This window comes from Nipponia nippon, unplaced genomic scaffold (genome assembly GCF_047370975.1).
Source record: "Nipponia nippon isolate SJK-2023a ecotype South Korea unplaced genomic scaffold, ASM4737097v1 scaffold_3, whole genome shotgun sequence".
Taxonomy (NCBI): domain Eukaryota; kingdom Metazoa; phylum Chordata; class Aves; order Pelecaniformes; family Threskiornithidae; genus Nipponia; species Nipponia nippon.
This window is the reverse complement of record NW_028262347.1, coordinates 69,372,438-69,398,903: the sequence shown is the minus strand read 5'-3', so window position 1 is coordinate 69,398,903 and position 26,466 is coordinate 69,372,438. Positions and strand designations below refer to the sequence as shown.

The 26,466-nt window shown below is 42.3% G+C and overlaps 1 protein-coding gene across 29 annotated transcripts in view; it reads right to left on the bottom strand.

The window, feature by feature from the left end:
• Positions 1-26,466, bottom strand: part of CACNA1C (calcium voltage-gated channel subunit alpha1 C) — a 487,583-nt gene that overhangs the window by 42,177 nt on the left and 418,940 nt on the right. For 12 of the 29 annotated variants that reach the window (XM_087765448.1, XM_087765421.1, XM_087765445.1 and 9 more), the window contains 2 exons: positions 17,255-17,338; positions 16,549-16,632 (listed from right to left, as the gene is read on the bottom strand). In XM_087765448.1, the coding sequence (XP_087621574.1) occupies positions 16,549-16,632; positions 17,255-17,338 (168 nt within the window). The remainder of the gene's footprint in view (positions 1-16,548; positions 16,633-17,254; positions 17,339-26,466) is intronic. The other 17 variants (XM_087765433.1, XM_087765442.1, XM_087765429.1 and 14 more) reach the window with 2 other exon arrangements.

Here is a 26,466-nt window from a genome sequence, read left to right as displayed (position 1 = left end):
AGCAAAAAGACTAAAGGCTTTGTAACGTCATGGTAGTATCAAAGCCCCTTGAAATATCCATGGCTTAGAATATCTACCAGATGGATAAAGATTTGGCAGAAAATAATAAGGTATGTTAATAAATAGATTAAAATGAAAGCTTCAGTAGAGAAATCCTGAGAAGAGATGTCAATCCCGCCTCAACCCTGTGAAACACTGGAGATGGAGAACCATGTTGAGAGGTTCGAGTTCCCTGGGGTTTTTGGCTGGTTTGCTGACAACTATAATGGCTATCCAGAGAAGTAGCACCTAGAAATGCCTGAAGGGGAGCTCCATTAGGTTTGTACAGCCTAATCAATATATCCAAGGAGGCTCCTTGACTGCTGGGTAAGGATGTTTCAGTAGTTGTATAAGCCTGACTGCCACTGAGATGACAGTAGAGGCAGGCAGCATTCCCATTACCAGCACTGTTGATGGTAGTGATTTTTTTACACCATGGGACACACTGCAGATGATGAGTTCATCTCCTTCAGAGGATCCAGTCTTTGCTAGGAAGTCCAAACTGATTTTTTCCCAATGTTTGAGGAGTAAAACTTCCTTGCTGGTAGTTTTTTTTTACTTTCTAACAAGATTTCTTCCATTTATAGGGGCAAATCTCTTTTGGCAAGACAGAATCCTTTGAAGACACAGTCTTTATGTTGTGGAGAACTTTGGCCTGGCTTGATCTGGGGACCATTTAAGCAGCCAAATGCACGGTGTTATTGTTGCTTTGTTAGTCAGAGTTGTCTCAGTCAATGCAGTTGTACAATGGCAGCCTTCTAATTTTGCCTGGTAGCCCTAGCTTTGAAGAGATGAGAGGAAATCTGTGTTTGAGACTTTGGCACCATGATATGACAGAGTATCTTCGTATTTCTCAAGAAAACAAATGGTCAGATGCTTATGTTGCCTTTTGTGACAAACAATCTATAATGGCATTTCTCCACTGAGGAAAATATGGCTTGTGGATGAAGCTCTTAGGAGACTACTTGCAGTAGTCAGTTGTTGGTGATGGGTGTCTCCTAAGATGTTTCCTTGATTGCTGTTGACATATGGAAAATGAAAAGTTACCCATGAAGATGCCGTATGTGTTGGAAACTTGTCCATTGGTCTGTTAACCTTCTCCCATGAGGAAGGAGGTGATAGATGTTCACTTCTTGCTTTTTTCTGTTCATTGCAGGAAGGGTGCCTCTGAGAATCCGCACTGTAGAGTTCACCTGAGGAGGCTGCAGTGATGTGTAGCTCCTTTGCAGTTATGGGATATTGGTCTTTTCTAGCTCAAGTTCTTTGTATCTAGAGGTCCTCCAAGAGTCCTGCCTACTTTAGCCATACTGCATCTGTGACCTTCTTGGACACAAAATGAAGGGTGGAAAGAGACATTCTGGGGAATGAACTCATTGTACAAACACAGATAAGATTTTGAGGGGAATTAAAAGCAGTTTCATTAAGGGATATGTGATGAGGAACAGCTATTTGATTTTGTTGCTACAGGGAGCGAGAAAGAACTGAAGGGCTTTTTCAGCTGCTTGGCCACTTTCATCTTGACTGGATGTAAAGGGCACAAATAGGGCAACTGCAAGCCAAGAGCACTACTGTTCTGGAGCTTTTTCTTTCACACTTGTGGGTCAGTCACAAGCTGAGATGGGATCTGCAAGGACATGAGCTTCAAGAAGGACAAGAATTTACCAGGGCATAGGAAAAAAAGAGATTTAGAATTTATCGGTGCCGTGGAGACATGATAAAAGAAAAGCCACTAGACTTTTCTGGCATTTGTAGTATCAAAAGTCTGAAGTGACCTCAGGAAGCTGTCTGAGTAACAAAAGTCTTTGTGGAGAGCTGGAAAGAGCCGGGGTTTCAAATCAACCTGGCTGCTGGCAGGTAATAGCCTGCCATTACACTGGGGAGTTACCACAACCCCCTCCAGAGTCATCTGTCTGCCACTGCTGTGTGTGGTTTTAATCACAAGAACTCCAGAGATAATCCACCTGCCACCAAAGTCTGTGAAGTTATTATAAGACCAGGCAGAAATGTATCTGGTATTTCTCTGACAGGGAATATTACTGGATTGCAGATGGCATAATTCTCAATTCCCACAACCTTACGGTGAAATCAAATTATTAGCAGGAAAAAAAAATAAAAAATAAGCCAGGCAAGCTGCTCAAACCCTGAATTCTTCCATTAAGTGTGCCGTTCTTTGAGAATTTCTGGGAATATTTTGAATAAAACTAGCCAGAATTATTTTGTTTCTACAAAAAAAAATTCCATTAGAAGATTGCTGATGCTGAAAGTGAAATGTTCTGTAGAAACATGCCAATTTTGAAAAAGCATTTAAGAAATGTAAGAATGAAATCTCACATTTTCTCCTTGCACATTTTAATTTGAGTTTTCATTTCAATTAGAAATGTTATATAAATATGAAAAAAATCAGTCCTAAACTGCTTCTACTTTACTTAAGCAAATGTTTTGATTTTCCTCAATTATTTCTGTTGGAATGATCTTTTACTGAAAATATTACAAATTTTAATTTTTATTCTATTTTAAAACAGAAAAACACTGTTAGAATTACAAGGAGCTTTTGTGAAACAAAAAATCAAGCCTTCCTGTAACTCTAATCTGGGTGAAGCACTAGAGGTTTTTTGGATAATTTTCATAAACTGAGGTTTGGGTTTAGTGCCTATTAGAAAAGGGTGCCATCTTACAGGAAAAGAGGGACTAAAGGTGTATGATGCTGCCTTTACTGGGGCAAACGGTGAACACCTTGCTGATTTCCCTGGAAAAAGCCCTGAGTTGTTCCAGTGCCATGTAACATGGTAATCCTCAGACAGCTCTGCAGAAGAGACTGAAATCTCTTGCATTAGGGAATTAAAATTTTACTTGGTGCAATAAGAGGAATTAGGAAAAATGTGACACCTGCAATGAAATTTGCCATTACATTTCTGCCTGCACTAACTCATGTGGGTCAATAGACATAAAGTGCCAGCTCATACAAATGCAATGTATATGCATTTATACTTCACATAGATTCCACATGATCTCAGATCTCGGGGGAAATATTAGCATATCTGTATGCAACAAAAGCCTATTTTGAATACAGTTAATAAGGTCAAGGTAACTTTTAAAGCAAATGTGTCCTGCAGCTATCAGTTTTTTTCCTTCATTTCCCATGTATTCTAAGATTTTGAAATTCTAGAGCTTGCTTTTCTAATTAGCTTCAACTATGCAAATCATACCAATTTGAATAGCTTATTAATTAATTTCACATATATACCCATGAAATTGTCAGACAGTAATCTTATGGTTCCAAGTGCTTAACGTAAATATAAGGAAAGTCAATTGCTTTAATTTGGTTATGCAGATTGCCCTAGATTGACAATTACTGGACAGTTAATGGAAGAGTCACTTTTTACAGAGCTGAAAGCTCTATTTTTTTCCCATGACTTTCAGAAAAGCAGAACAATTGGTAAAGTATGTCTATGCAAATTATTCTTAATTTTCAGGATGTTTTAATAATCCTTCTCATTAGCTCTGGGTAAATGATGAGTTCAAGTCTTATGATAATCAAGCCTGGGGGACTCCTGAGAAACAAGCAGATATTAAACACTGTCAAAGATGTAGCGCTCATCTTCAGGTACAAGTACCGGTCTGACTCAGAGAGGCACAGGCAGCTTGCCTGTGTTTTATTATTTGTGTTTTGTGGGACAGGTAGCCAAAAAAAGCCCCAGAACATCTGGATAGGAAGGCTCTGAAGATAAACTGAGCCATGAAAATAAATGTTGAAAGGCTACTTGTGTGCAGGACCTTTTACTTTTGTTTTACAGGTGGATTGACTTTAAGGATTTTCCAGTTTGAGTATCAGCTGAGGGGAGGTTTTGCTGATTTGAACACCTCTGCCAGAAGCCATGTGTGACAGAGTGAACGCTTTTCATTCAACTTGCCTTTGCACTTGACCAATTCTTGATCCACAGGGCAAGGGCTCCCAAAGGAGGCAATCAGGCTGTCCCAGCCCAGAGTGGACTGAGGGGGATGACCCTGGGAACAGACCAGACCACTGAGCAACACAGAGAGAGAACAAGTGTGAAAATTTAGAGTTCCCAGGGTTTCCAGCTTTCCTCAGCTCTATTACCATCCATGCCAATGGTTTCCTCATTGCTGTTCCTAAGTAGTCCAACTTGCCTCACTGTCTTTCCTTGTGGCAAAGTTAATGTGGCTTTTAAACACCAAACCCAGCAGTGAATTTATCACTGTGCTGAAAAGGGCAGTCTTCTTTTCCTCCACCTCTTTAGGAAGATTTATGTTCTCTCTTACATTGGTCATTATTCTCTTCTCTTTTTTTTTCATTGTCTGGGAGGGATGGAGGGAGGGAAATCTGTGGGGCTGGTTTTCCAAAAGGACCACAGCCTGTATCTGGTTTTGACTCATTCCGAATGACAGTTCTTTTCATATCCACATTCTCCCATCCCAAACACCCAAATAAATCCACCATCTTGACTTCTTATCTGTAGCAGCGTTGTGAAAGCACAGCTGCTCTGGAGGGCTGCAAGTAGAGAGATGGTCTCTGACATGGCTTGGCCTGCTAAGGTTCTTGTGTACTAAGACCACGCCACTGATTTTGATCTTGAAATGAAACAGAAGGAAGAGACTGTTCAAAGCATTCATACCGGTCTTCGTTACTTTAAAGACATGCTGTTGTGTGCTGTATAAGTTATAGATTTTTCCATTTCTTGTACCATCCCACAGCCTGTCTTGGAAATGGCAGCAGAGTTCTCCTCTAAGACAAATTTCCTGAGCCATAGGTAGGCAGGAGCTTTCCTTGTCTCCAACACTTTGCAATACTTCATTAGTACTGAGAGGGTGAGTAACATCTACTGGCTTCATCTTCCCTGGGGGCTGATGATTCGAGGAATTAAGCAAACTCCCAGAAGCATGTCCTTCTTCTGTCATGGCTGTGCTTGTCTTCAGTGCACTGAGCATTTGAGCACTTCTACAGCTATTTGTTAATTACTTATTGATTAGCTGATAGGATTCCATGGTGTGGGAAAAGGATAAGGAAGAAGGAAAAATGAAGCACAGATTGAAACTTGGTGCCCTCTGTGTATTGGTGTTACTGGGGTTTCTCTGGGCAGCCTCACCTGCCTAGGGCAGAAATGAGGCTGGAGACCTTTGGACTTCGTAGGGCTCCATCTGTGAAGAGGATGGGAGTTCAGTATGAAGGGTTTACTGTGATGTGGTTGGCAGGAGCATGTGAATCCAGAAGGAAGCTTCAGTAGCATCTTTGCAACTCCTGTATAACTGATGGGGAATTACACTGGTGGTGTTAAGGTCAGAAACGGGCCTGTGGTCTGCAGTAACTCCACTCCTCAGTGTAATAACTCTTCTGGGGACTAATGGAGCCAGATGGAGACTAGATCCTGAGCAGGTTTTTCCAGGGAGGCGGGCGGGCAGTCTACCAGCTCAAAGACTCTGCATGCAGTGTTGCCAGGATCCTTCCTTTGGCAAGCCCAAAGGCTCTGGGACAGGGTGAAGATGAATGAGCCATCTTATGCTTTGATGAAGGTGCTGAAAGAAACTACACATGCCATTGAAAACAGGAGAAAACCCCATCTGCCTTCATTCAAATGCAACAGGACTGTGGATTGCAAGAGACAGTAGATACAGGTGAACTAGCAGCCTCTGTTACTTTTGGGTGATGAATCTCTGCTCAAGGGAGGATAGCCAGGGATACCAGCAGCCCAAAGAGAGAGTTTGTTATGGACCATTTTCATTTGAGATTTGTAGCAGTTAGTATTTAATTCCCAGACCGTGTCTTTTCATTGCCTTTTAAATTAGAAAGTTATTTAATGTTGAGGCAGAATGTTTCATAGAATAAAACAGCCTACAGAGTCATATTGGATTTCTGTATGTTCATATGGAATACAATAAAGCCTGAGAGCCTTTCTGGGATTGGAAATGCCAATCACAGGCATTATCAGAGCACGTTAGAGGTGGTCATATGGAGACTGCAGCCAGCTGTTACAAAGCTACCGAGCAACAGATTTTTGTTCTACACCTCTTTCCAAGAATAAATGATTATTGATTCGATGAATTCTTCGGTTAAAAAAATAGGAGGGATAGTCTGGATGATATGTAATGCTCACTGTGTATGATATACTGCGTTCAAGTCTGGGCAAACAGTTGAGCCTCAAAATCCCTAGCTCTAAGTATCAATTTGTTTTAGTGCTTTTCTATTAACAAGTGTTTCTTTACTGCTGAGGCATCTTTGCCTTCATGTCTGTTCAGCTTAGGAAAAGATATCACTTGATCTGGCTTTGGGCGAAGCAGATTTTCTCCCAGTCACTCAGACAAGGCTCAGCAGACAGCACAGCTGACTGGTGTCTCCGAGTTTAAAAGTGGGTTTTGAGAGAACGACTGGGATGTGGCCAGCTGGGATGTCCCATTACTCTGCAACATTGTCAATTTTACTAGCAATTAGAGCCAGAGCCACATTTTTGGCTATCAATCAGCTGACCATAAACAGCAATCCAGTCCCTACAGCTAGGTCATCTGGATGCAGCTGGGAATGGGTCCCATTTAGCAGATGTCTAGGAAGATATATGAAGCAGAAGTCATTTTGTTGGCATGTTGTGCCAGACGGGCTCCACAAAGAACAGACCAGTGAGGGACAGTAAGAGCACAGCCATTTTAAAAACAGTTGTCTTGTGAGAAATAAAAAAAAACACCTTATGTTTGCCTGGCTGGTACATATGAGGGTAGAGAGAGCAGGGCAGGAGCTAAATGAGGGTGCTGTATTGACTGTATTAGAAATGGTGAAATTAGTTTACATGTGTTTACCTTTGATTATAAATCTGGCAGGGAGGCCACATTCTCTTGCCTACCAGCAAAAAACCCACAATCAGGTCTTTATTTAATGGGAAGCTCAAAAATTCCTGTTAGTCTGCGCATTTGGGTTTGCAAAATGGTACCCATCACCATGCTGAACTGCTGCTGAGTGCCTGGCACAAAAACCTTCCCAACGGGGAACAGCCTTTCCCCCGTTCCCAAGATGGTATCTTGGCTGAAGACAGACAGGAAAAATCACTGATACAATAGGTAGAGGAAAACTAATTATTGCCTTGCTGAAAACTACTCCTAGTGCTCCTGGGAATGGGAAACATGATCTCTCCTACCCAAGATTTCAGTAAAATTTGGAGAAAGTGACTGGGCATAAGAAGATGGGGGAGAAGAGAAAGTTAAAGAGGAAAACAAGGAAAATACTTGTGTGTGTTTTCCCTTCTCCTGTCACATTCATTGCTTTCATTGCAACTGGCAGTGCAATCTGAAACCAGTTAGCAGATCTCTAAATATGCATAATAGTAACAGGGTGCACACAATGAGGTCTTGGAGGACCGATGTTAAAAGGTCTTGTAATTTGGATGAAGAACAGAAGCTTTTACAGCAAAACTGAATGAGTGAAATACAGGGGATTGTGCACCCTTTACTACTTCAATCTGCGTGTGGAGAACAGCAATGTTGGAAAATTCCTTAGGCATTCTAAACAAAGTAGGTCTTAGAAAAAGGAGAATTAAATGCCAGAAAACATCTTTCACTGCTTCAAGGAATTGTGTTAGGTGACAGAACTAGCTGGATTTGAACTCACCTGAGCACCTTTTTGACCATCTAACTTAGGGTGCTTGGGGAGCTATCATTAATTAACATTAATATATTAAGAGATGATCTAAGCAATCGGATTTTCTGTGGACTCATATAAACTTACAATCTTTACTAGAGTTCAGGGAAAGTTAAAAGAAACGTTTGCTAGGCAAAAGGAATGATTTATCCTGGCTAGTAAGCCAACGGAAAATATAACCAGCTTAGAGTAGTTCTGCTGTTTTTTATTGTTTTTTCTTTTGAATGTTTTAAGTAGCTTTGTGGAAAAACATATTGGCATTAAAAGGAAAATGAAATATAACTGTATTATATCACAAATGTTGATGCCAGAATATCGTAGCATTTTTTTAAAGTGATGTGATAGAAAAATGACAAGAAAAATTAAATACTGCTCAGAAAATCTGGACGTAGCTTTTTAAAGAGCTCTTTGTACTGAAATGTAGTTGCCACACACTTGTTTTACCATCGAACGAACACAGGACAAGGCCTGTGGTACTTTGTGTTTCCACTATTAGCTGTTATTGTTACTGTAACAATAATTTATGGTCAAATAAGAAATCAGGACTCCTTCCCTAAAAGCCTTAAAGCCCAACGAGGTTTTGGCTATGTGAAAGCCTGCAGTAATTAAAAGCACGATCCACACCTCAGTGCAGTCAATGAGATGCTGTGCCCCACCGCTTTAGAGAGAGCTCTAAACATTTTCACTCAGAAGGACTCCAGACAGGTTTGTGCATCAAGTCTTACAGCTATAGGGCTATCTAACTTTCTTTTTACTGCTTTTACAATTAGCTTTTAAGAATTTGTTCTCCTGGATTCTTTATCTTCAGTTTCTCATATTTTAATTTACTAGCATGTGTGTGGTTATATTTATCCAGTATGGCAAATTTATTTTTATGTTGCTTTTAAATCTCCCCTGCATTAAAATATGTTCAGATTATTCCATGCACCTGGAATAACGTCAGAAGCCAGGTATAACAAGTAGTTTTGTGGAAATCACAATATCAAGGTATTTCCTCAAAAATGGGTACTATGGAGACTCTTTCAAAGTGGTTTTCCCCATGGAAACTACATGTTTTCTTTTCACAGTGCTAATATTGCCGCTCATCAGTAACAGCTCTACTCAGGTAAACTGAGGAAAGAGTAATTTGCATTACCTATCCCCTTTTCTGCAAAAAATACACGCATTTTTTTTCTGTTTGCTCATATTTCATATAGAATTCCTTACAGAAAAAGTTGTGCAGTTACCAAAATCGCCTCTTTGAATGGGCAAATCATATTATGAACTCTGGAAATGCACTCAGAATACCAACATTTTTAAGCCAAAAGAGAAAAAGAAGAGGCCCCATCTTCATGACAAAAATATACATAAATAAAAACAAACCAACCCTGTTCAAACATGGTTGTGGTCAGACAGTCTTACCATACTTCTTTCTCACCAACACAGTGTGAAAAACATGCACTAGAATTGTTGATTAAGCATGGGAGGTGATCAAATTCAAATTAATCTAAGCCTAATTTGGGGAAGAGTTGAAGGCAGCTCTCCTGATGTTCACCAAAGGCAAAATAAACTTGTTTACTAGCATTTGCCACTGCTACAGCTCACAACCATGCTTCAACGTGGCTTCCTACATACAGAAGCTGGGGCCACTGTGGTGTGTTACCTGGATTATTCTAGTGACAAAAACACCACCAGATATTAAAAAAGGCAAACTAAATCCACCCCCACATCAATTTTATCAGTAGTTTTTTCAAAAAGAAAACAAGTCAAATATACATACATATACACGCACACAGGGATAGCTCAGGACTACATACAACTTCTAGAATGGCAGCAGTAAGGGTATGACAACACAAGATGTCAAAAGAAGCCACTGTGCTTCTCCAGCCCTTTGCTACGTAATTTGGAGGCCTCTGCTACCCAGATGGCATTTAAGAAAGAGAGAGAGGGAGAAGGAGAGAGGGAGGGAGATGTTTTCTGCCTCTTCTGGAAGGTTTGGGTAAATGAACTTGCAAGTTCTAGGAATTGCAAAGATTTGTGTCCAGTGGCAGCTGATGGCCAAAATCTGAGCAGCAAAGGGCATGGAAGCGGAGAGAACCAGACAGGCAGAGACAGAAAGACAGACAGACAGATGCAGCGACAGAGATGAATGCCAGTCCCAACTGAGGTGCAGGCTAGATGTATGTCGTCCTTCCACCGATCCTTGCTCCCATTGCGGGGGGGTGTGTGTATAGGACTGTGTCGCAGGGGCCGACCGCTCCAGTCCTTGCGCAGTCAAAATGCCCTGGGGCAGTTCTGCCTGAATAAGGACTGCAGGATTTAAGCCACTGGTTCTCTGCCTTCAGACACATTGATTGAGGGTGAAAATGAACTTGTGAGGTTTAGTGTGGCTGGAGACGAGGGAAAGGAAAGCAAGGGAGAAAAGGAAGAAAGGCAGGGGGTGGGTTAAAAGGGAGAAGTGCAGGAGAAGGTGAGAGGGAGACTTGAGTATAAGCTGTCAGATATTCCAAAGAATGGGAGCAGGAGCCCATGACAAATCATAGGAAGCCTCTTGACACCAAAAGCATGATGACTGTAAGGAAAGGCCCCATGCGCCTGGTTTAAGCCTGAGCTGCTTTACTTCAGAAATAAAAAAGACTAGAGGAGAAATCACTGCACAGGTCTCCAAGCTCTTGGGAGCTGAATGCTTTGGTATATCTCTGGCCAAACTGCACCAGTACCCAGGAATCAATCAAGCTGCAACTCTCTGCTGACTTCCTACCAGAATTTGGAAAACTTTTCAGAAGTGCAAGATCTCTCCTGAACAACTGATAGACAAACGCCAAACCACTACCCAGCAGGCCTGGGCACAACAGACCTGACTAACATTTTCGAGGGGAAGGAATACAACAAGATGGGTTTTGGGTTTCTCTAACATTCTTCATAGGGGTGCTACTCCCTGAAGCACCCAGGTCCTATGTCTCCCAGATGCCACCCTGGATCAGATCACACACCACATTTTACATTCCTGTTTTCTCCTCTTGTCACCTCTCCCATTAAAAAAAACACCATTTCCATCAATCCTCAGACCAGTCACAACGCTCACTCTTAGGGAAACGTGTACTGCTACAACAGGAGGGCAACTTATGCAGGGAAATACTCCATTATTTCACAAAAGCCTGCAAGTCACCAATTCCCTGTCCCTGATAGTTCTCATCTCGTATCCATGCACACCCCCCTGGCTCGTCACATCTGCTGTATCGCATTGCGTACCTGTCACGGGTTCCTCCTCCTCCTCCTCTGTACTTCCTGCAGTGTTCACAGACACACTCAGACATGCAAGCGTGGTCACTGAGTAGAACAGGTGGGATGGATACCAGTCCAGATGGTTTTGCTCAGTCATCCGCATGCACTCCCAGACACAGCTGACGAGCACAGAGGTACCCACACATGCAGACACGCTCAGAGGCACCAGTACAAGCCCTCGGCAACAGGCTCGCAGGTGGGCACAAACCCTCCCTCCCTGACATCCTTTCAAGACAGACAGAATCACACACACGACATCCCCACTGTACCTATGCCGGTGCTCTGGAAACACACATGCTCCCACCTGAACATGCCTCCGTAACTCTCACACATCTGCCTGCTGTGAACTGCCCACCGCAGCTGGATGGGCCAGCCTCTCGGCTGGCCACAGGGACTCATTCAGCTCAGTGGGCACTGCTATGAGCAATGCTTTGGTGGCAAACGAAGACTCAGCCACAGCAAGTCTTTGGTCTGATGCTGGTAGGGGAAAGGGTGACGGAAAAAGGACCCTATGGACCAGAGAGGTGTCTGCTTTTCTCTCCGACTGAGAGGAAGGACATTACTTTAGCAGCTTTCCCAGTGACTCAGGGTCTGACTGTTTTTCTTTCATCACTTTGGGCACCATAGCACAGAGCACAAATTGAACTTGATTTCCCTCTTTGATACAGCACAACAAATAGTAATGAGCAACTTTCTTTGCCTGGACGAGGGGACAGCAGGCTGTCAGTCAGCTTCACAGCACTCAACTCCAGGCTGTGTCTACTGATGTGGAAAGAAGGAAATGTAAGCCTGTGCCTGGGGCTACTTCTGGGATGACATATTCCAAATTTGCTGGCTTTTATTCAACTCCTATAACATTTTCTTTCCTATTATTATTATTATAATAGATAGTAATAATTTTTACCACCTTAATGTTTTCTTCTGAGGAACTTGAAGTGTTTTGCAAACACTAATGACAATGCTTTCTTAACATAGGGAATAATAACAATCTCCAGTTTACTGATGGGGAGACTGAGGTATAGGGATCTAGTCAAAGTCAAAGGAATACAACGCACAGGCCCTACCTCCCAGGCCTCATATATTACATCATCTTTCATCTTATTCCCCAAAACCCATTCTTGGTCTTAGCATTTAAAGAGAGTTGACACATGTGGTGTCTGCCTCAGAAATTCTTTTTTTAATAGCAGATTAAAAAGTCCTCCCCTCCCTCTTTAGTTACTTAAGAAGTGGCTTAAGAGTGGCCCAAAATAGAATCACTGAATATTTCCAGAAGATTTTGAAAATATCTTCATTTTGTGGCTAGGAAGTTAGTTGTGTAACATTTACTGAGAAGCAAAGCTCTGAAAATGTATCTTGAAAGTAAGGCAATTTAAAAGTGAATTTAGCAGAAACTGTGCCATTCTGAAGTTTTCAAACCCAGCAGATTTTAACCTGCCTTGTGCCCTGTGCACTTACTCAGTTGTGCGAGATGCTCCTCTGTGTGTTTGTGGAGCTGGCTGGGGGAACCTGGGAGATGTTCCCAAGTTGCAGTAAACAAGCGGGCCTAACGTGATGCAATTGGACTTATCACTTGACATATCTCCACACCATGAAGTGTTTTAAGTGGAGGCTTCCTAAAGGACTCAGAAATGCTGAAGGCAACCTGGGGGCCTACCTCATGAGTACATGCCTTCCCACTATTTTTGAATGCACAGCCATGCTAACAAAAATATGCTGAGCTTGACATGCAAGTGTACACTCACCCACAGGCATGCAGATGAACATGCCTGCATACAGGAAACTCTCAGATATAAACACCCGCCCGTAAGCAGATCAAACTTGCACAGTAAGATAGCTACATTGGCTCAGAAAGCATGTTCATAGACTCAGTTACATACACAACCACCCATGTGTCTCCATCAACAACCATTCACAACACAAATACGTATGAAATACGTATGCTTGCATACACACTCTCTTTCCCCCACACACGGATTCACGTCTGTACACTCTTCCATGGATTTGTAGCCCCTCCACAGGCATCCAAACACATTCAGGAACATATACTACAACCAATGGAGTGCACACACAAAGACCCACCCATGCACACTCACATATATCTTAACGAAGGTTTTGGTCTGGGAAATTCCTTTTCAAGAAACAAAAAATAATTGTCAAAAGGAAAAAACAGAGCATGGGGAACTGCACAAATAGATGCAAGCACATACCTACACACACACTGTGGAGCTTGTCAGTCAGGGTTCCCACCACAACTACAGCTATTGCAGCTCAGCACCTGCTGGGTATGCTTCCCCTGAGTGCAAACGTCTGGTGAACCTCACAGAGATTTCAGGCTTACGTGTCTATGTCCACGTGTCAAACTGACCTGTTCCAGGTTTCTCTGTCTTCCCTAACTGACAACAATGAAAACTGTCCCTTAGCTCCAAGAGCAGCACCTTCCAAGACCCTACCGCAATCATTCTTCGGCTTCTAAGGAGCTGGGCAGAAACATCTTACCTGCACCTGACCAGGGTAAACATCTCCAATTAGTGGAGTTTATTGGCATTTTAGAGTTGTTGGTTTGTTTTTTTTTTTCAGACTCCAGGTCTCTTGGAACAAGACAAGACAGTGTACAGAAACACAAGGCAGGGTTTGCTCAAACCCACAAACAGCAAGAAAGCAACAAGCTCCTGAGGAGAAGGGGAGAATTGTATCTGACAAACTGCCTCACACTGCTCGGGAAGGTGACAACTGTCCGTCCAAGATGGGCTGCTACTTCCAAAGCCCATCTGCTACAGATGTAACAAATCAAGTGCTTCTAGCAGGAAGGGAATCCAACAGGACAAACCAACATACACAACATTCTCTTATTCAATAAGGGTTATAAGTGCAAAGGGATTTCAGAACATTTCAGAACAAACTTCATCCATAGCTGCTGCTCATTTATCAGTGCATCAAAAGATTGTGCAAGTTTTTAGTAACAAACATTAGAAACTAGTAGCAAAGAACTTGCCTAGATAAAAAGAGAAGATTTAAACATGCCAGGTAACAAAAAGACGTGTGCAGAAGTCTGTAAAAACTGTATAGAAGGAAAGGATTCTTTAGAGGAAACAGAGGGACCATCATGAAATGCTGTTCATAACCCTAACTAAAAGAGTCAGGGCCGCTCCTGCTGCCTCCTCAACTAAGACAGGTGATGGCTGTTTGGACAGAGGCATACCCTCATTTTTCATAGACTTCTGCAACCAAAAACTGGATTCTGGGCCTTGGCTGACACGAACTTGAATTTAGACAGGGAGTGGAAAAGAGAGGGAGCCTTATCGGTGGTAATTAAACACACCAGTATGGATAGCCCTGGAGACTGAAGCTCTGAACACAGCACAATTAGCAGCAGCGTGCCCTTCTCAACAACATGCTGAGAATGAACGCGATTTATCCTGCTTAAATTTAGCGTCTGAGAGCGGGGTGTCTAGACAAACCTAACAAACCTAGACACTCTCCAGTCACTGGATGGGCACCTCCAAAGAGCAATTCGTTTTCCCTGTCATAGGCATGTACAGGGAGGCACCAGTTGGCCTGGGGAGGTGTGCATTTCTCTCCAATAATTCTAAGAGGAAGCCTGGGTGACTATCTGTCTTCCTCTCAGATGACTAAAGTTTAATGAGATGTATATCAAAGTGTCTTAAACCATGACGTAAAAAGTTATTTAATATATTGGAAATTACTGTGAATTTCTTCAAAAGGATCCATTAGATTTTCCCTCCAGTACAGGGTTTCAGACTATGATAGACCTCCATTTATTTATCAAAACACAAGGATTTCCCTCCTTTCTGCTTGGAAGATTTTTGTACGGATTCAAATACATTAGTCAGGAAAGTCTTGTGGATGTTTAGCATAATTCATCTCCAGTTAATCGTACTTATTTCCTCAATTACCACGGACAGTTCTGCCTCTATGGATGAGAACTGAACTGTTCCACAATCTGAAGGCTACTACCAGGGTCCCCATTTAGTTTTCTTGTGACAAGTATGGCATAAAAAAGGCTTTCATTTCATTCTTTAAAATTAACAACTTCACCCTGCTGATCATTGTAACTTCCCTCTACAAAGTCAGCCCAACCCTAATATCTCTCTAGTAAAAGGGTAACCAAAATTGTTTACGACATTCTGGGGGAAATGCTGCGAACAATTTTTTGCGTCCAGAAAGTAGGACATTTAAGAGATGTAAAATAAAAGTTCATTTTCAGTTAGAAACTATTTTCTGTTCTCTCAAAAGACAAAATAGACTAGTGTCAAATAAAATATTTCATTTATTCTAAATCAAAATATTACAACTTGGATAAATGTCCCTGTTTTGGAATTAAAAAAAATGAACTTGAACAGAAATTAAACTAGAACCAAGATATGAAAACATTTTGTTTGATAAATTCAAAGTAAGGCATTTTGATTTTTTCAAAATGTTGCCTATGTTTTACCCTAAACACAGCACTGAGTGAAAACTGTTGTGTCACTCTTCTGCTTGCGCTGGATTGCCTCTACAGTACACAATTCCAAGCTGGAATGTTTATTCAACAGCCACATCGTTTTGCAAATTCATGATTGATTTGCTCTTCGTTAACATATTTACAGAAATTTTCTTTCAATCTTTCTATTTTCCTGGCCTCACTAATCAGGATTTTGCAGTGCAATTTTTGTCCGTGCTCATAAACTTAGTGGGTCCTTTGTAGTCTTTCATTTGAGAATCTGTGTGCTTCCTGCCTGTCCTTTGTCTATTTCTCCTATAATTCTATATCCATCCACCTCCAAAAAAAGAGAGGAAAAAGTTTGCCTGAGGGGATTTATTCCTTGAACACCAGCTGCTCATTTCAGTCTCCGTGGCTCATTCAATCCTTCACCTGTCTGCTGAGGTGGGCACCAGTGGGGCCAATCAGTGTCAATTGTGCTGGTGGAATTTGTCAGACGGAGCAAACTGGGTTGCAAATCCAAAAAAACTGGGTTGAAACTCTGGCGCTTTGTTTTTCTTTGGGCTTTCTGTTTTGTTTTTATTTTATCTACCTTTTTCAAATTAGGAACTGAACATTAGGAGCAGGTTCCTCTAAACAGAGATGATTTGGTCTTTATTTCTTGTGGAGGAAGCCTGGGTAAGGAGGCACAGGGAGGATTCCTGATTTGGTTCCCGCAGTTCCACCTCGAAAGAACTGACCTTTAGATCTCTGTGGGGTGGAGAGTATTGAACTGCCATGGGAAGCAAAACATAACACTGGGTAGACCAAAGTGCTGGCCTGGGACTATTCTAGCAGCTTCCCATGGCACAAATAGCTTTTTCACTTACACTCCACGTTTCCCATCGCTTTTCCTGCTATACAGTTTAATTCATGCCAGGCGGATTATGAAGGGAAGAAAATGATGCAACAGTCAAAAAGTCCTTTAAGTCGTTCCAAAAATTAAAACAAAATAAAAAGAAAACAAAACAAACAAAAAAAAAGAGAGAGCTTCAAAACTAAAAAAAAAGCTCTGAAAACAAACTCAAAAGAAAGGAGGAAGGGGGAGGAAAAAAAAAAAAAGAACCCGGGAAAGGCAAATGAATGTTAGAGCAGGCACGATCATGGACAGACGCCAGCTACTTACGTTCACCTCGGTGATTGCTATATCAACAATGCTACCCACAACAATCAAGGCGTCAAATGTATTCCATGCATCACAGAAATAGTGCTGCATGTGGCAGGGAAGCCAAGGAAAGAGAGAGAGAGAAAGGAAGAGAAAGAAAGAAAAAGAGAAAGAGAGGAGGGAGAGAGAGAGGGAAAGGGAGAAAAGAGGGAAAAAAAGTAAAAAGTAAAATAAAATAAAATAAAAAACAAAACAAAACAAAAAAAAGCATGAAAGAGGGAGAGAAGAGGAAAAAAATAAGAAAAGAAAGAGGTTACGTGGGCATATTAAATAGTCTCTTACCACTCTACAGTATTGGTTGCTCAAACCTCTGTAACGTTTCACATGATGGAGGGTATCAACAAAAGCCTGGTTAGTCAGAAAGTTACACTCAAGCATATCTACCTTTTGGAGGGAAAAAAAGCACACACACCCCAAACTCTGTGCGCTTTCACCAGTCACAGCCTTGGGGCGAGCTATGACAAGTGAAAAAGAAGGAGGCATTTCCCCCCCTCCTTTTTTTTTCCCTGGGAGAAGGAGAAGGACGACGGCAAGTTCAAGAAAAGCATGACTAGAGGGAAAAAAACCAGAAAAAAAAAAAAGAGAGAGAAAGAAAGAGAGAAAGAAAGAAGGAACAGCAGAGGAGGAGGAGGTGGTGGTATCCTGGGGAGGGTAGAGTAATACTCACATTAGTTTCACTGAGAATGACGTCTATAATGCTGCCAATTACGATGAGGAAGTCAAAAACATTCCAAGGATCACTAAAGTAACCCTACATAAGGAAGGGGCAGGCAGGATGGGGATTAAAAAGGAATGTTAGACAGACAAAAACAGTTCAAAATTACCATTAGAATTACTGCCCTGATACCTCAAGGGGTTTTCCTCTTAAGTCTACTTGTCCCGTCTCAAGCTGTAGGCCAGTCCTGGGATCCCTGACTTACGTGAGCAGCCCCTATCCAGCTAATGCGATCCCAGGGCAGCCAGTCCTCCCTTCCGACTCTGGGACGGAGCGGGGGGCGAAGGGAAGCCACATAGAGGACTTTGAGCATGGCTGCTCACAGGAGTAGGGTTTGCAGGACCAGCTCCTCCAGGCATCTCCGATTCCTAGCAACACAGCACCCTTCCCCATTTGGCTTGGATTTGGCTGGGGAAGAGTACAGGAATGGTGTCATACGGTTCTCTCAAAAAAATGTCTCCCCTTCTGCCAGTGTGAATATCAATCCACCAGGCCACGTTCCAGATGTAACACTCTGTGTGGCACTGGGAACAGCCGGCTGCCGCGTCACGATGGAGCAGAGGGCACAGTCGAGCTGGGGATGTGCTATTTAAACCTCACTGGTTGTCTCCTTTATCTTTACCCAGCCACAATGAGTATTACAACAATGATTAACTTGACAGTTTCGGTTACTAATGCTTGAGCTCCTGTCTTAAAACTACAGAGCAGGACTGGTATTTTTGTTACTCTGAAAGCACGTCTGCACCACAAAATGAAGGTGTGAATGTAGCATGTGCTGGCGCATCCCACCAGAAAGGGGTAAGAACGAGAGCAAAGTTGGCTTTAGCATGTGCTTAGAGATCTGTTGCTCACTCATGCTAAAGATAGTGCCACAGCGTCACTGCAACATCAGCTGTCTCGGACAAGCTATGGCACATCCGCTACCATGTGCTAAACTCATACCTTCGCTTTGCTGTGCAGAATTACTTTGGGGGCTACCTCAAACATCTCATTGTCCTAAGCACGGCTCAGGAGATGCTAATCAGCACTGCTTGCCATTCCCATCCTGCATGATTTTTGGCTGGATGGGCCATAAGGATACAGGACCCTTTTGGAAAAGGTCCTGTTCAGCCCAGGAGGTGAGCTTCTGTATGTAAACTTCCTGTCCTAGTCAATGCCACGAGCAAAGAAAACTTATCGTGGCTCACTGAACACCTGCGCCAACCTCTTCCCCTTGTTCTGCAGTCCTAAAAGGAGACAAACATACAAAATCCTCCGTACTCTTTTTATGTGTTTGATTTTGTGAGCATAGGCTAATCTGACCTCCCTGTTTCCCAGCTGCAGCATGTCTCCAGTGAGACTGAACCCAAGTTGCACTGTGACTGCTATTCTTAGCCAGAGAGTCAGGTCATGGGTAAAGTGTGAGTCTGTGTTCCCAGGCCGCGCTGCAGAAAGCAAAAAGGAGAAAAGAAAAAAAAAAAATTTTAAAAATCCCAGCACTGGCACTGCACAAGCCAGGCTTGGGAGCCTGAAATTATTGTGGGTTCAACCATCACATGGAGCAGGCTCTGGCAAAAAGTGTCTTTCTAAACACTGAAACACTGCCTCCAGGGTGCTTTGAGACTCATGGTTACAAACTGCGTTATGTTTGGGGCAGGAGAAATGAAAAACAAACAAAAAGATGAAGCAGAGAAAGCCACTGCCCAGCTGGTTCCACACCAGTGAAGGGAGCTGGTAGAGTGATCTTTGAAATCTCCTCAAAATCAGAAAAAAAAAACCCTTTATTCTGCAGCCTGAAATAGGCAACTCTTAGCAGATCTACATTGGGAGGAGTAATCATCCCATGGCTACACATTACTATGCAATTAGCTACAACAGGGAGGAAGGAAACAGGAGCAAAAGCAAATTCAGAGAATATTATTATTCAGCGTCCAGCCTAGAAAATACACAACAAATATTAGAATGAATTCAGCGGTGATGTCCAGCATCATTAGCAACCAGATGGACCTGGAATAAAACTGTAATTAGACTTCACCAAGAGGAAGGGGAGGGAGAGAACAGCAGATTAAATTGTAGAGGCAAACGCATTTTGAATAAATAAAGGACAGACACAGACCATATAGAGTTGCAAAAAGTGCCTTTGCAGCCTGATGCGGCCTTGGCAGAGAGTACACTTGCAGGATCAAAGAGAATGGAGTAGAAGACAACAGACCCAATCCTCCTGCCCCTGTTCATGTGCACAGTCCTGCTGAAGGCAATGGCACTGCTCACATGCCAAATGAATACGTGCATTCAACAGCATGGCTACCTTCCATTTCCTTCTCAAATTGCATAGTTTAGGAACTATTAAGGATTTCAGCAAGAACCCAAACAACTCCAAAAAAACAGAGTTTGCTTTTGGGCAGCTTCAAGGGGGAAGATCCAAAACATGTTCAGGTTTTGCCCACAAAAATGATGACTGTCTATTTTTAGATCTATGGTGATGGATAGGTGGTTATGCTTACTACGATTGGCATCATACTGAAAGAATGTTTTTGGTGTAACCAAATTCACAATTTCACAATTTGTTTTTACTGAGCAACTCCAGACATAGAGCCCAATAGCCATTGCTGCTGGTAACACAGCATTTGCTGTTGGTACAAAACCCAGGTGAAAACCAGCATCAAATCCTGTCCTTAGATGACCACTGAAGCCAGCGAATTAAATTTTGCTCCTGGTTGCAGTAATGTAACCTCACTGGAAGCAATGACACTGCACTGACACAGTTGGCACATCTCAGGAGAGACTCAGGCCTGGAAAGAAAAGGTCCCTTTTTCATTGCTATCGCAAATAGATGCTTTGGACCTTTGTGGCACTGCAGCACATCTGGAGTCACTCTGCTAACTTCTGTGGAGTTGCTCCAGATTTACACTGTGAGCTCTTTCTCCTGGAATGCTCTGTTGAGTCTCATCAGCCAGCTCCTTGCTTGAAAGTCATGGGCTGCTCTGCTCTGGGATCACAGAAAGAGCATTACCATGGTATGTTATTGTGTAGCCGTAAGGTGGACTCATAGAGCTTTTCTCTTCCTCCTGTACCTCTTAGATGAGTGACAGAGAGGAACCATGGGTATGAATGCAGTTTTACTCAACCCCACATCCAATATGCCAGTGTTGAATTAAGGAAACACATGAATTTAAAAATCTTCCTTTCCTCCTCACCTGCTCCCTCTGTGTTTCAAACAGAAGTGTGAAAAACAGAAAGATATTATTCACAGTAAGAGAGCTCAAAGAAAACAGAACATAGATGCTTCATTTGCGTGCAAGGCAATGGAATCCTTCCTTAAAAAGCCACCCTCTTAGAGACATTTACCTACGAATGGCCATGTGGTTACTTAGCTTTAGATCAGACCTCATAATCTTGTCAGGAGTTATGAGTACATATTGAGAGTAAACTACACCCCTTGGGGACTTGCCTCTTGCGACCTCAAAGTACCTCTTCAAGCCACATTCCTCGCTGGAGTGTACCAGGGTGGCTAATGAAAGACAAGCTGAATGAAGGAAGAGCTTTCACTCCAATAAAGAGGTTGTATTTCCAAACTATTTTTCCCACCAGAAAGTTCTGTATACTTTTCCCAAGGGGGTGGAGGTCTGACTGGAAATGAATTGATGGCACTGTTTGTTTTTGCAGTACAGGAATTTAGAGTGTAATACCATATTTTACCCTTAAAGGGAGACGCTTGACCCTGATTTAGCTGTATAATTACATGTCACATAATGGCAGCCTCAGGGGCTTACTGGGGAATGGTAGTCACCCTCTCCTGTGGGATGTCTTTGGAGATCCATGAAGCTTTTGGGGAGAAAGAGGACAGAAAGAGACCAGGAGCATTGGACTGAATATTCAGGAAGCATGAAATAGCCCCACCATTAGAACACGTTTTTTCCCCATTTTTTTATTTCCCCAAAGGTAGCAAAGGATAGTGTATCATCATGTGATCAATAAGTTAATGAAAGGCTGAGCATAAATATGCAGTAGCTGACTGGAATGGAATCTCATTTGTGCAAGGGGAGCAGACATCGTAGCATTTCAGAATGAGTATGCCAATCATTTTTAGGTTTCCTAGTTGCTGAGATTAGCTATCAAAGAAGCTGTGGTTTGTTTTGCTACTCATGGAGCCATTGAAATCTCTGGAGACCATTTCTTTTACATTTTGTGAATATGAAATCCTAAATGCAGTACCTAAGAAGCCTCATTAACAGCAGAGAAAATTGCCCACTGGAGTCTATCTGAAGGTCTGAGCTCAGAGTCACCTGGGGCCCATAATAAGAACATGTGGTGGCTGGAGAGCTATGCATCTACACTGAAGCACAGAAATCCTCAGGGGAAGGGTGCTGTTGAGTCATGGTACCAGCTGGGTTTTGAGCATCCAGCCCTGTGGGAGCTGCAGGGTCACTTGTGTGTTAATTGATGTGCAGTTATTTATCTGTTTGGTCCCAGGTTTTCATTTCCATCTCTTGTGAGGTGGCTGGCAAAAGTTAAAAAAAACCCTCTGAGAGAAAAGCCTCTAAAGATGAAGAGTACAGCAAGGGCCAAGGTTATTCACTGGGTGGGATCTGAATGTAAGTTAGATAGATAGTCCCCAGTAGAAGATGCTGCAATGTCATAGGAAAAAAGGGAAAGACATGCATGCACGTATGTGTGAATACAGAAATGAAGCATCAAGTAGGAGAAATGAAGACATATAGATAACTACACAGCCTAAAAGGAAAGGAAACTACAGGAGAACCTTGCTAACGCCTATCTGAAATAAACCTGCAAGTTAAAACAACAAAAAAGAAGCATCAATCTTAATCAGCTGGAAAGTATATGGGAAGGAGAGAAAGGGGCTGATACCCTGATATTCAGTGTGATTTCTTAGGAAAAATTTCCTGCTGATTGTAAGGGGCACCAAAGCTGGGGATCTGCAAAATGAGATGAACTGCTAGCTTGGTTGATGGTTGCTTAGCATGCAAATTCATTTCTGAAAATGCTGCAAGCTATTTGGAGCTGTGAGAGTCTGTTCTCAGACTTCATTAAAGGAGGCTTTCCCTGAAAATATTTTTGCAAAACGGACAGTTTCATTGGAAAACAGTATCGAATCAAATGACATTTATACAGTACCATGGCTCTTGGCATACCTTCTCACAGCAGATTTGAGCGATTCGCATGTATCCTGAACAATCTTACAAAGCTACAATAGCTCCCGACACCAAATGGATATTTGTGTCAGATGCAAATTCTGTTATGCTAAGATACATTTAGCCATAACAGCAATCAGGGAAATTAGCAGAACCTAATAGAGAAGGAATAAAGTGGAGGATGCAGCTGCTTGGAGCTCCTGACAGGCTGCAGTAAAACAGCATCTATTTACATACTATCTATCAGCTCTCATCCATTGATGGATTAATTCTGAGACACAGACTCCCTGCAGTTCACCTACCAGTCACTGTAATGAGTCACCACTGCAGGGAATTGCACAAGGGCCCCCTGTACTCCGTCAAATCTCTCTGCAGACAGGGAGTGAGGAGAGGAGCTTTTCAGCTCCCCAGACTATTCCAAAGGTCTGGTCAGTTCTGAAGAAGCCTCCTGCCTCTGTCTGCTTATTCCATAAGAAAACAAGACCAACTTGTAGACCAAGATAGGTGCTCAATAACTTTGATGTTTTCCTTTATCCTGTCTCACTGTTTCATGCTCCCCCTCGCAATGAGGACACTGGTGAAAGCAGACAGGGGTCCCTTGGGGTATGAGGGCCTGCCTAGACATACTGGCCACTCTGCTTGATGGAAACAAAGCAGTTGGAGGACTTGAACAGCTCTGTGATCTGCAAAAAGACCTCAAATGTTTATTTCTAGGTCACTGGTATAAAACTGGGGTAGCTTGTTACTGGTTATAAGTGGCCACATTCTGATTATTGTTTGAGAGCCTGTAGGTCCTAAAGCAAACTACGGGCCTCACCTGTGCTTCTAGTGGACAAATGTCTCCATCACAGGAAAACAGAAAAAACTCCACTGTCTGAACCAAGGTCCCCAAGCCACCATTGACAAACTTAAACATTTACAGAGGCTGGAACTATATAATCTCTTGTGTCACAACAGAGGCAGAGTAACAGAAAGCTCTCTTATAAATTCTGCTGTCCACCTAGAAAATCAAGATAAACATTCTTGATTTTCCTACAGGTATGTTGTGGCACAGTGATACCCTGTGAGGAGTTAGGCTCATTTCCTCATGAATAGTAATTACATTGCAATCATTTAGCAATCACTGTCCTGGAGTCAGAAACCAGACTTGTTCTCAGCAAAAAGAAACAAAATCAACACCAGTCCTACTGGGAAGACTGAAAAGTTAATGTGATGACTTGCTATGTCTGAAGAGATCATTTATCACAAAATGCATTCTGTGAGAATTTTGCTGTCAAATTCCATTAGGAAGAAGCTGTAAACGCTCAAAGACTTTGCAAGGTCTAGAAAAAGCTGGTCTTGATGAGAGCCAACAAATAACTCTTGAAGGCAATAAACCAAACCAGCAACATGAAACAGTCCTATGAAAAGAGCAAAAGGATGGGCTTTGCTGTTTAAGGTAGTCTACCTTCTACAGTTGAACTGACATCCCAGCCCAGGGAAGAATGATTCAAAAGAAGTAAAACTCAACCTGTAAAAACAGAAGTGACACATCTTTTGGAGTGAAGAGCCACTTACTGTTGTGGGAAGATGACACAGTGGCAAGGGTGCAGAAGCATTCTGAACATGGGGCTGGACTTGGAATAGTTTCTCTGTCTCCATATGCACCATGGAAAAGGCTATGGACTGCTCTGACACAGTTATTGTGTGGCTGGTGGATACTCACGGGAAGAAAGGCACGACCTTCTAGAAACAGGCCGGTAGGTATGAGCAATAGGTTTTTGCATAGTTTCTTTTTTTCTAAGTTATCTCCATTTTCAGAAAAGGCTTAATTTTATATGGATTAGAGCAGTTAATAAACTAGTGCTTACTTTCATGTAATCCATCAATCATAACTTTCCAAAAGAGGATGGTTACACTCAGTTTACACTTGGGGAAGCAGAAATGTAAAAAACTAAAGTTTCCAAGGTCCTGCAAAAGGCAGATGCATGACAGAGAAATCAACTCTCGCAGAGCTCAGCAAGGTGACCATTTGGCAGTGGAAATGTCATTTCCTGCCATGATGAACAGTTCTTAACACAGTCTGTTACCTGGTATCATTCTTATATGAAGAGAAGATTCATATCTGTGAAAATTTTTGACCCTTTAAAGCAACCTCACAAGAAGTGATAGAGGCTTAGGATTTTTCTTCTGAGAGTGAGAGCAAGTCACTTTTCCCTGGAACTGTTCCTTTACATGCTGTTGCTGACGCTGTCGACGCTGTTGTGAATGAGACCCCAGTTCACCATCCCACTGGGCTTTTAACACTGTGTGAATAATTTTCTGTATTAAATAATTAAGCGTAATAGCTAATACAGTACTTCCCACACTGCTGCATTGTGCAGTCATATCATTATTTTTGATCATTTATAATGACATTAAAACCCCCAAGTGCCAGACTGAAAATAAATCTGTCACAATGTTGCAGCAATATGCAATTTTTCTGGGTACGTTTGCTGTGAAGGAAAAGGTCCTCTCTCATTGAAGATCTCATACAGCTTCTTTAACAGTTTTTTCTGCCTACTGAATTCTCCATTGATCCTTCAGAAAGCTGGAGGATTGCATAGCTCTGGCTGATCAGTGTTAGAAATTTCACACATTATATATAGCAATTAGAGGAACTATTTGTGTGCAGAAAATTGCTGGCCTCATCCTCCAGGAAGGAGAACACCCTGCATTTCAACAAGTGTAACGTTGGAAGCGGCAGATCAAACAGCCTTTTTGTCACTCACCAATTGCTTCGACCACAACATGAAAGGACAAGTTTTTTTGCACAAAGAGGGAAGTTTGTTCTGTATAGTCATTGCATTCTTGGCCTCTTCTTTGGGGGCACCAACGAAGAAACCAGTTGGGATCAGCTCTGCTGGTGCCTTTCCACAACATACATTTTCCATGAGGGTATGGGAAAGAGACCAGTATACTTCATACCGGATGTCAACTAGTGTTCAGAAGGAAGACTTTGGATGCATCCTGAGCCAGATTCCACTAGAGGTATGAGCTAGGATTTACTGTGAAATTCCATTTCTCATCATCCATCTAGTTTCTTCTGTTACATTCACCTACCAAATGTTTTTCACACTGCATGACTTGTTTAGGTGGAGTCACGCCTATGCCATCTCAGAATATAAGCATATGCACAATAGAAAAACTTTAGTCTAGCACTACTTTCCTTTCCTTCAGAGTGTCAGGAATGGCCAGACTTCCCCTCCCACGCATGCTCAGGAACTGGTGAGGAACTCATTGAAATCTAGAAGTATCAAAGAGGATTCCCTGTACTTTCACATGACAGAGAAGGCAGTTGCTTGCTGACTCCTCATTTGTGGAAACTTTTGCTAAATCAACCTCATCCCTAATGTTCTGTTGCAAATTTTCTCTACTAACTGGAGGATTTGTTGTTACATCAGGTATACTGTTTAGCTTGATGGGCCAGCACTCTAGGATGTGGTTCGTTCTTTCAGTGTCACTTCCTTGTAACATGTTGGCAGCACAGGCTCCTGAGTAGTTTTGATTTAAGGCTTGGAATAACAAAAGCAGCTGCTTTGGTCTTTGGCTGGTGGGATGTCCTTCCACGTTCTATGAGAAAGTCACAACACCGAGCTGCTGCGAGAGTGTTGTGGCACAGACTGTGCTGCAAGAGGCCCAGTTACTTTCTTAGCCTCTCTTTTCTCTTCTTTTTCCTGGACGTATGGGCAGACAAAAATTCTGCCAAACAAGCAGCATCCAGAAGCAAGTCTACCTGATGATCCTCTGGTTCCAATGCATGGATAAGTATAAAGGATCATCTGTCCCAAATAATTATCCCAAGTATTTCTTCACATTAAAGTCACCTAAACATGCTGCTCTGACATACAGTACTTTTATTATTTACTTTTGCAGGAAGGGCTTAAAAGAGAGGCGCATTCTTCCTCCCAGACCTGTGGACCTGAAAGACCATATGGTCAAATATCCACATGACAGGTATGCTATGCAAAATGCATAGTAATGCAGGTAATCACAGCAAAGAGAAAGCAGAGG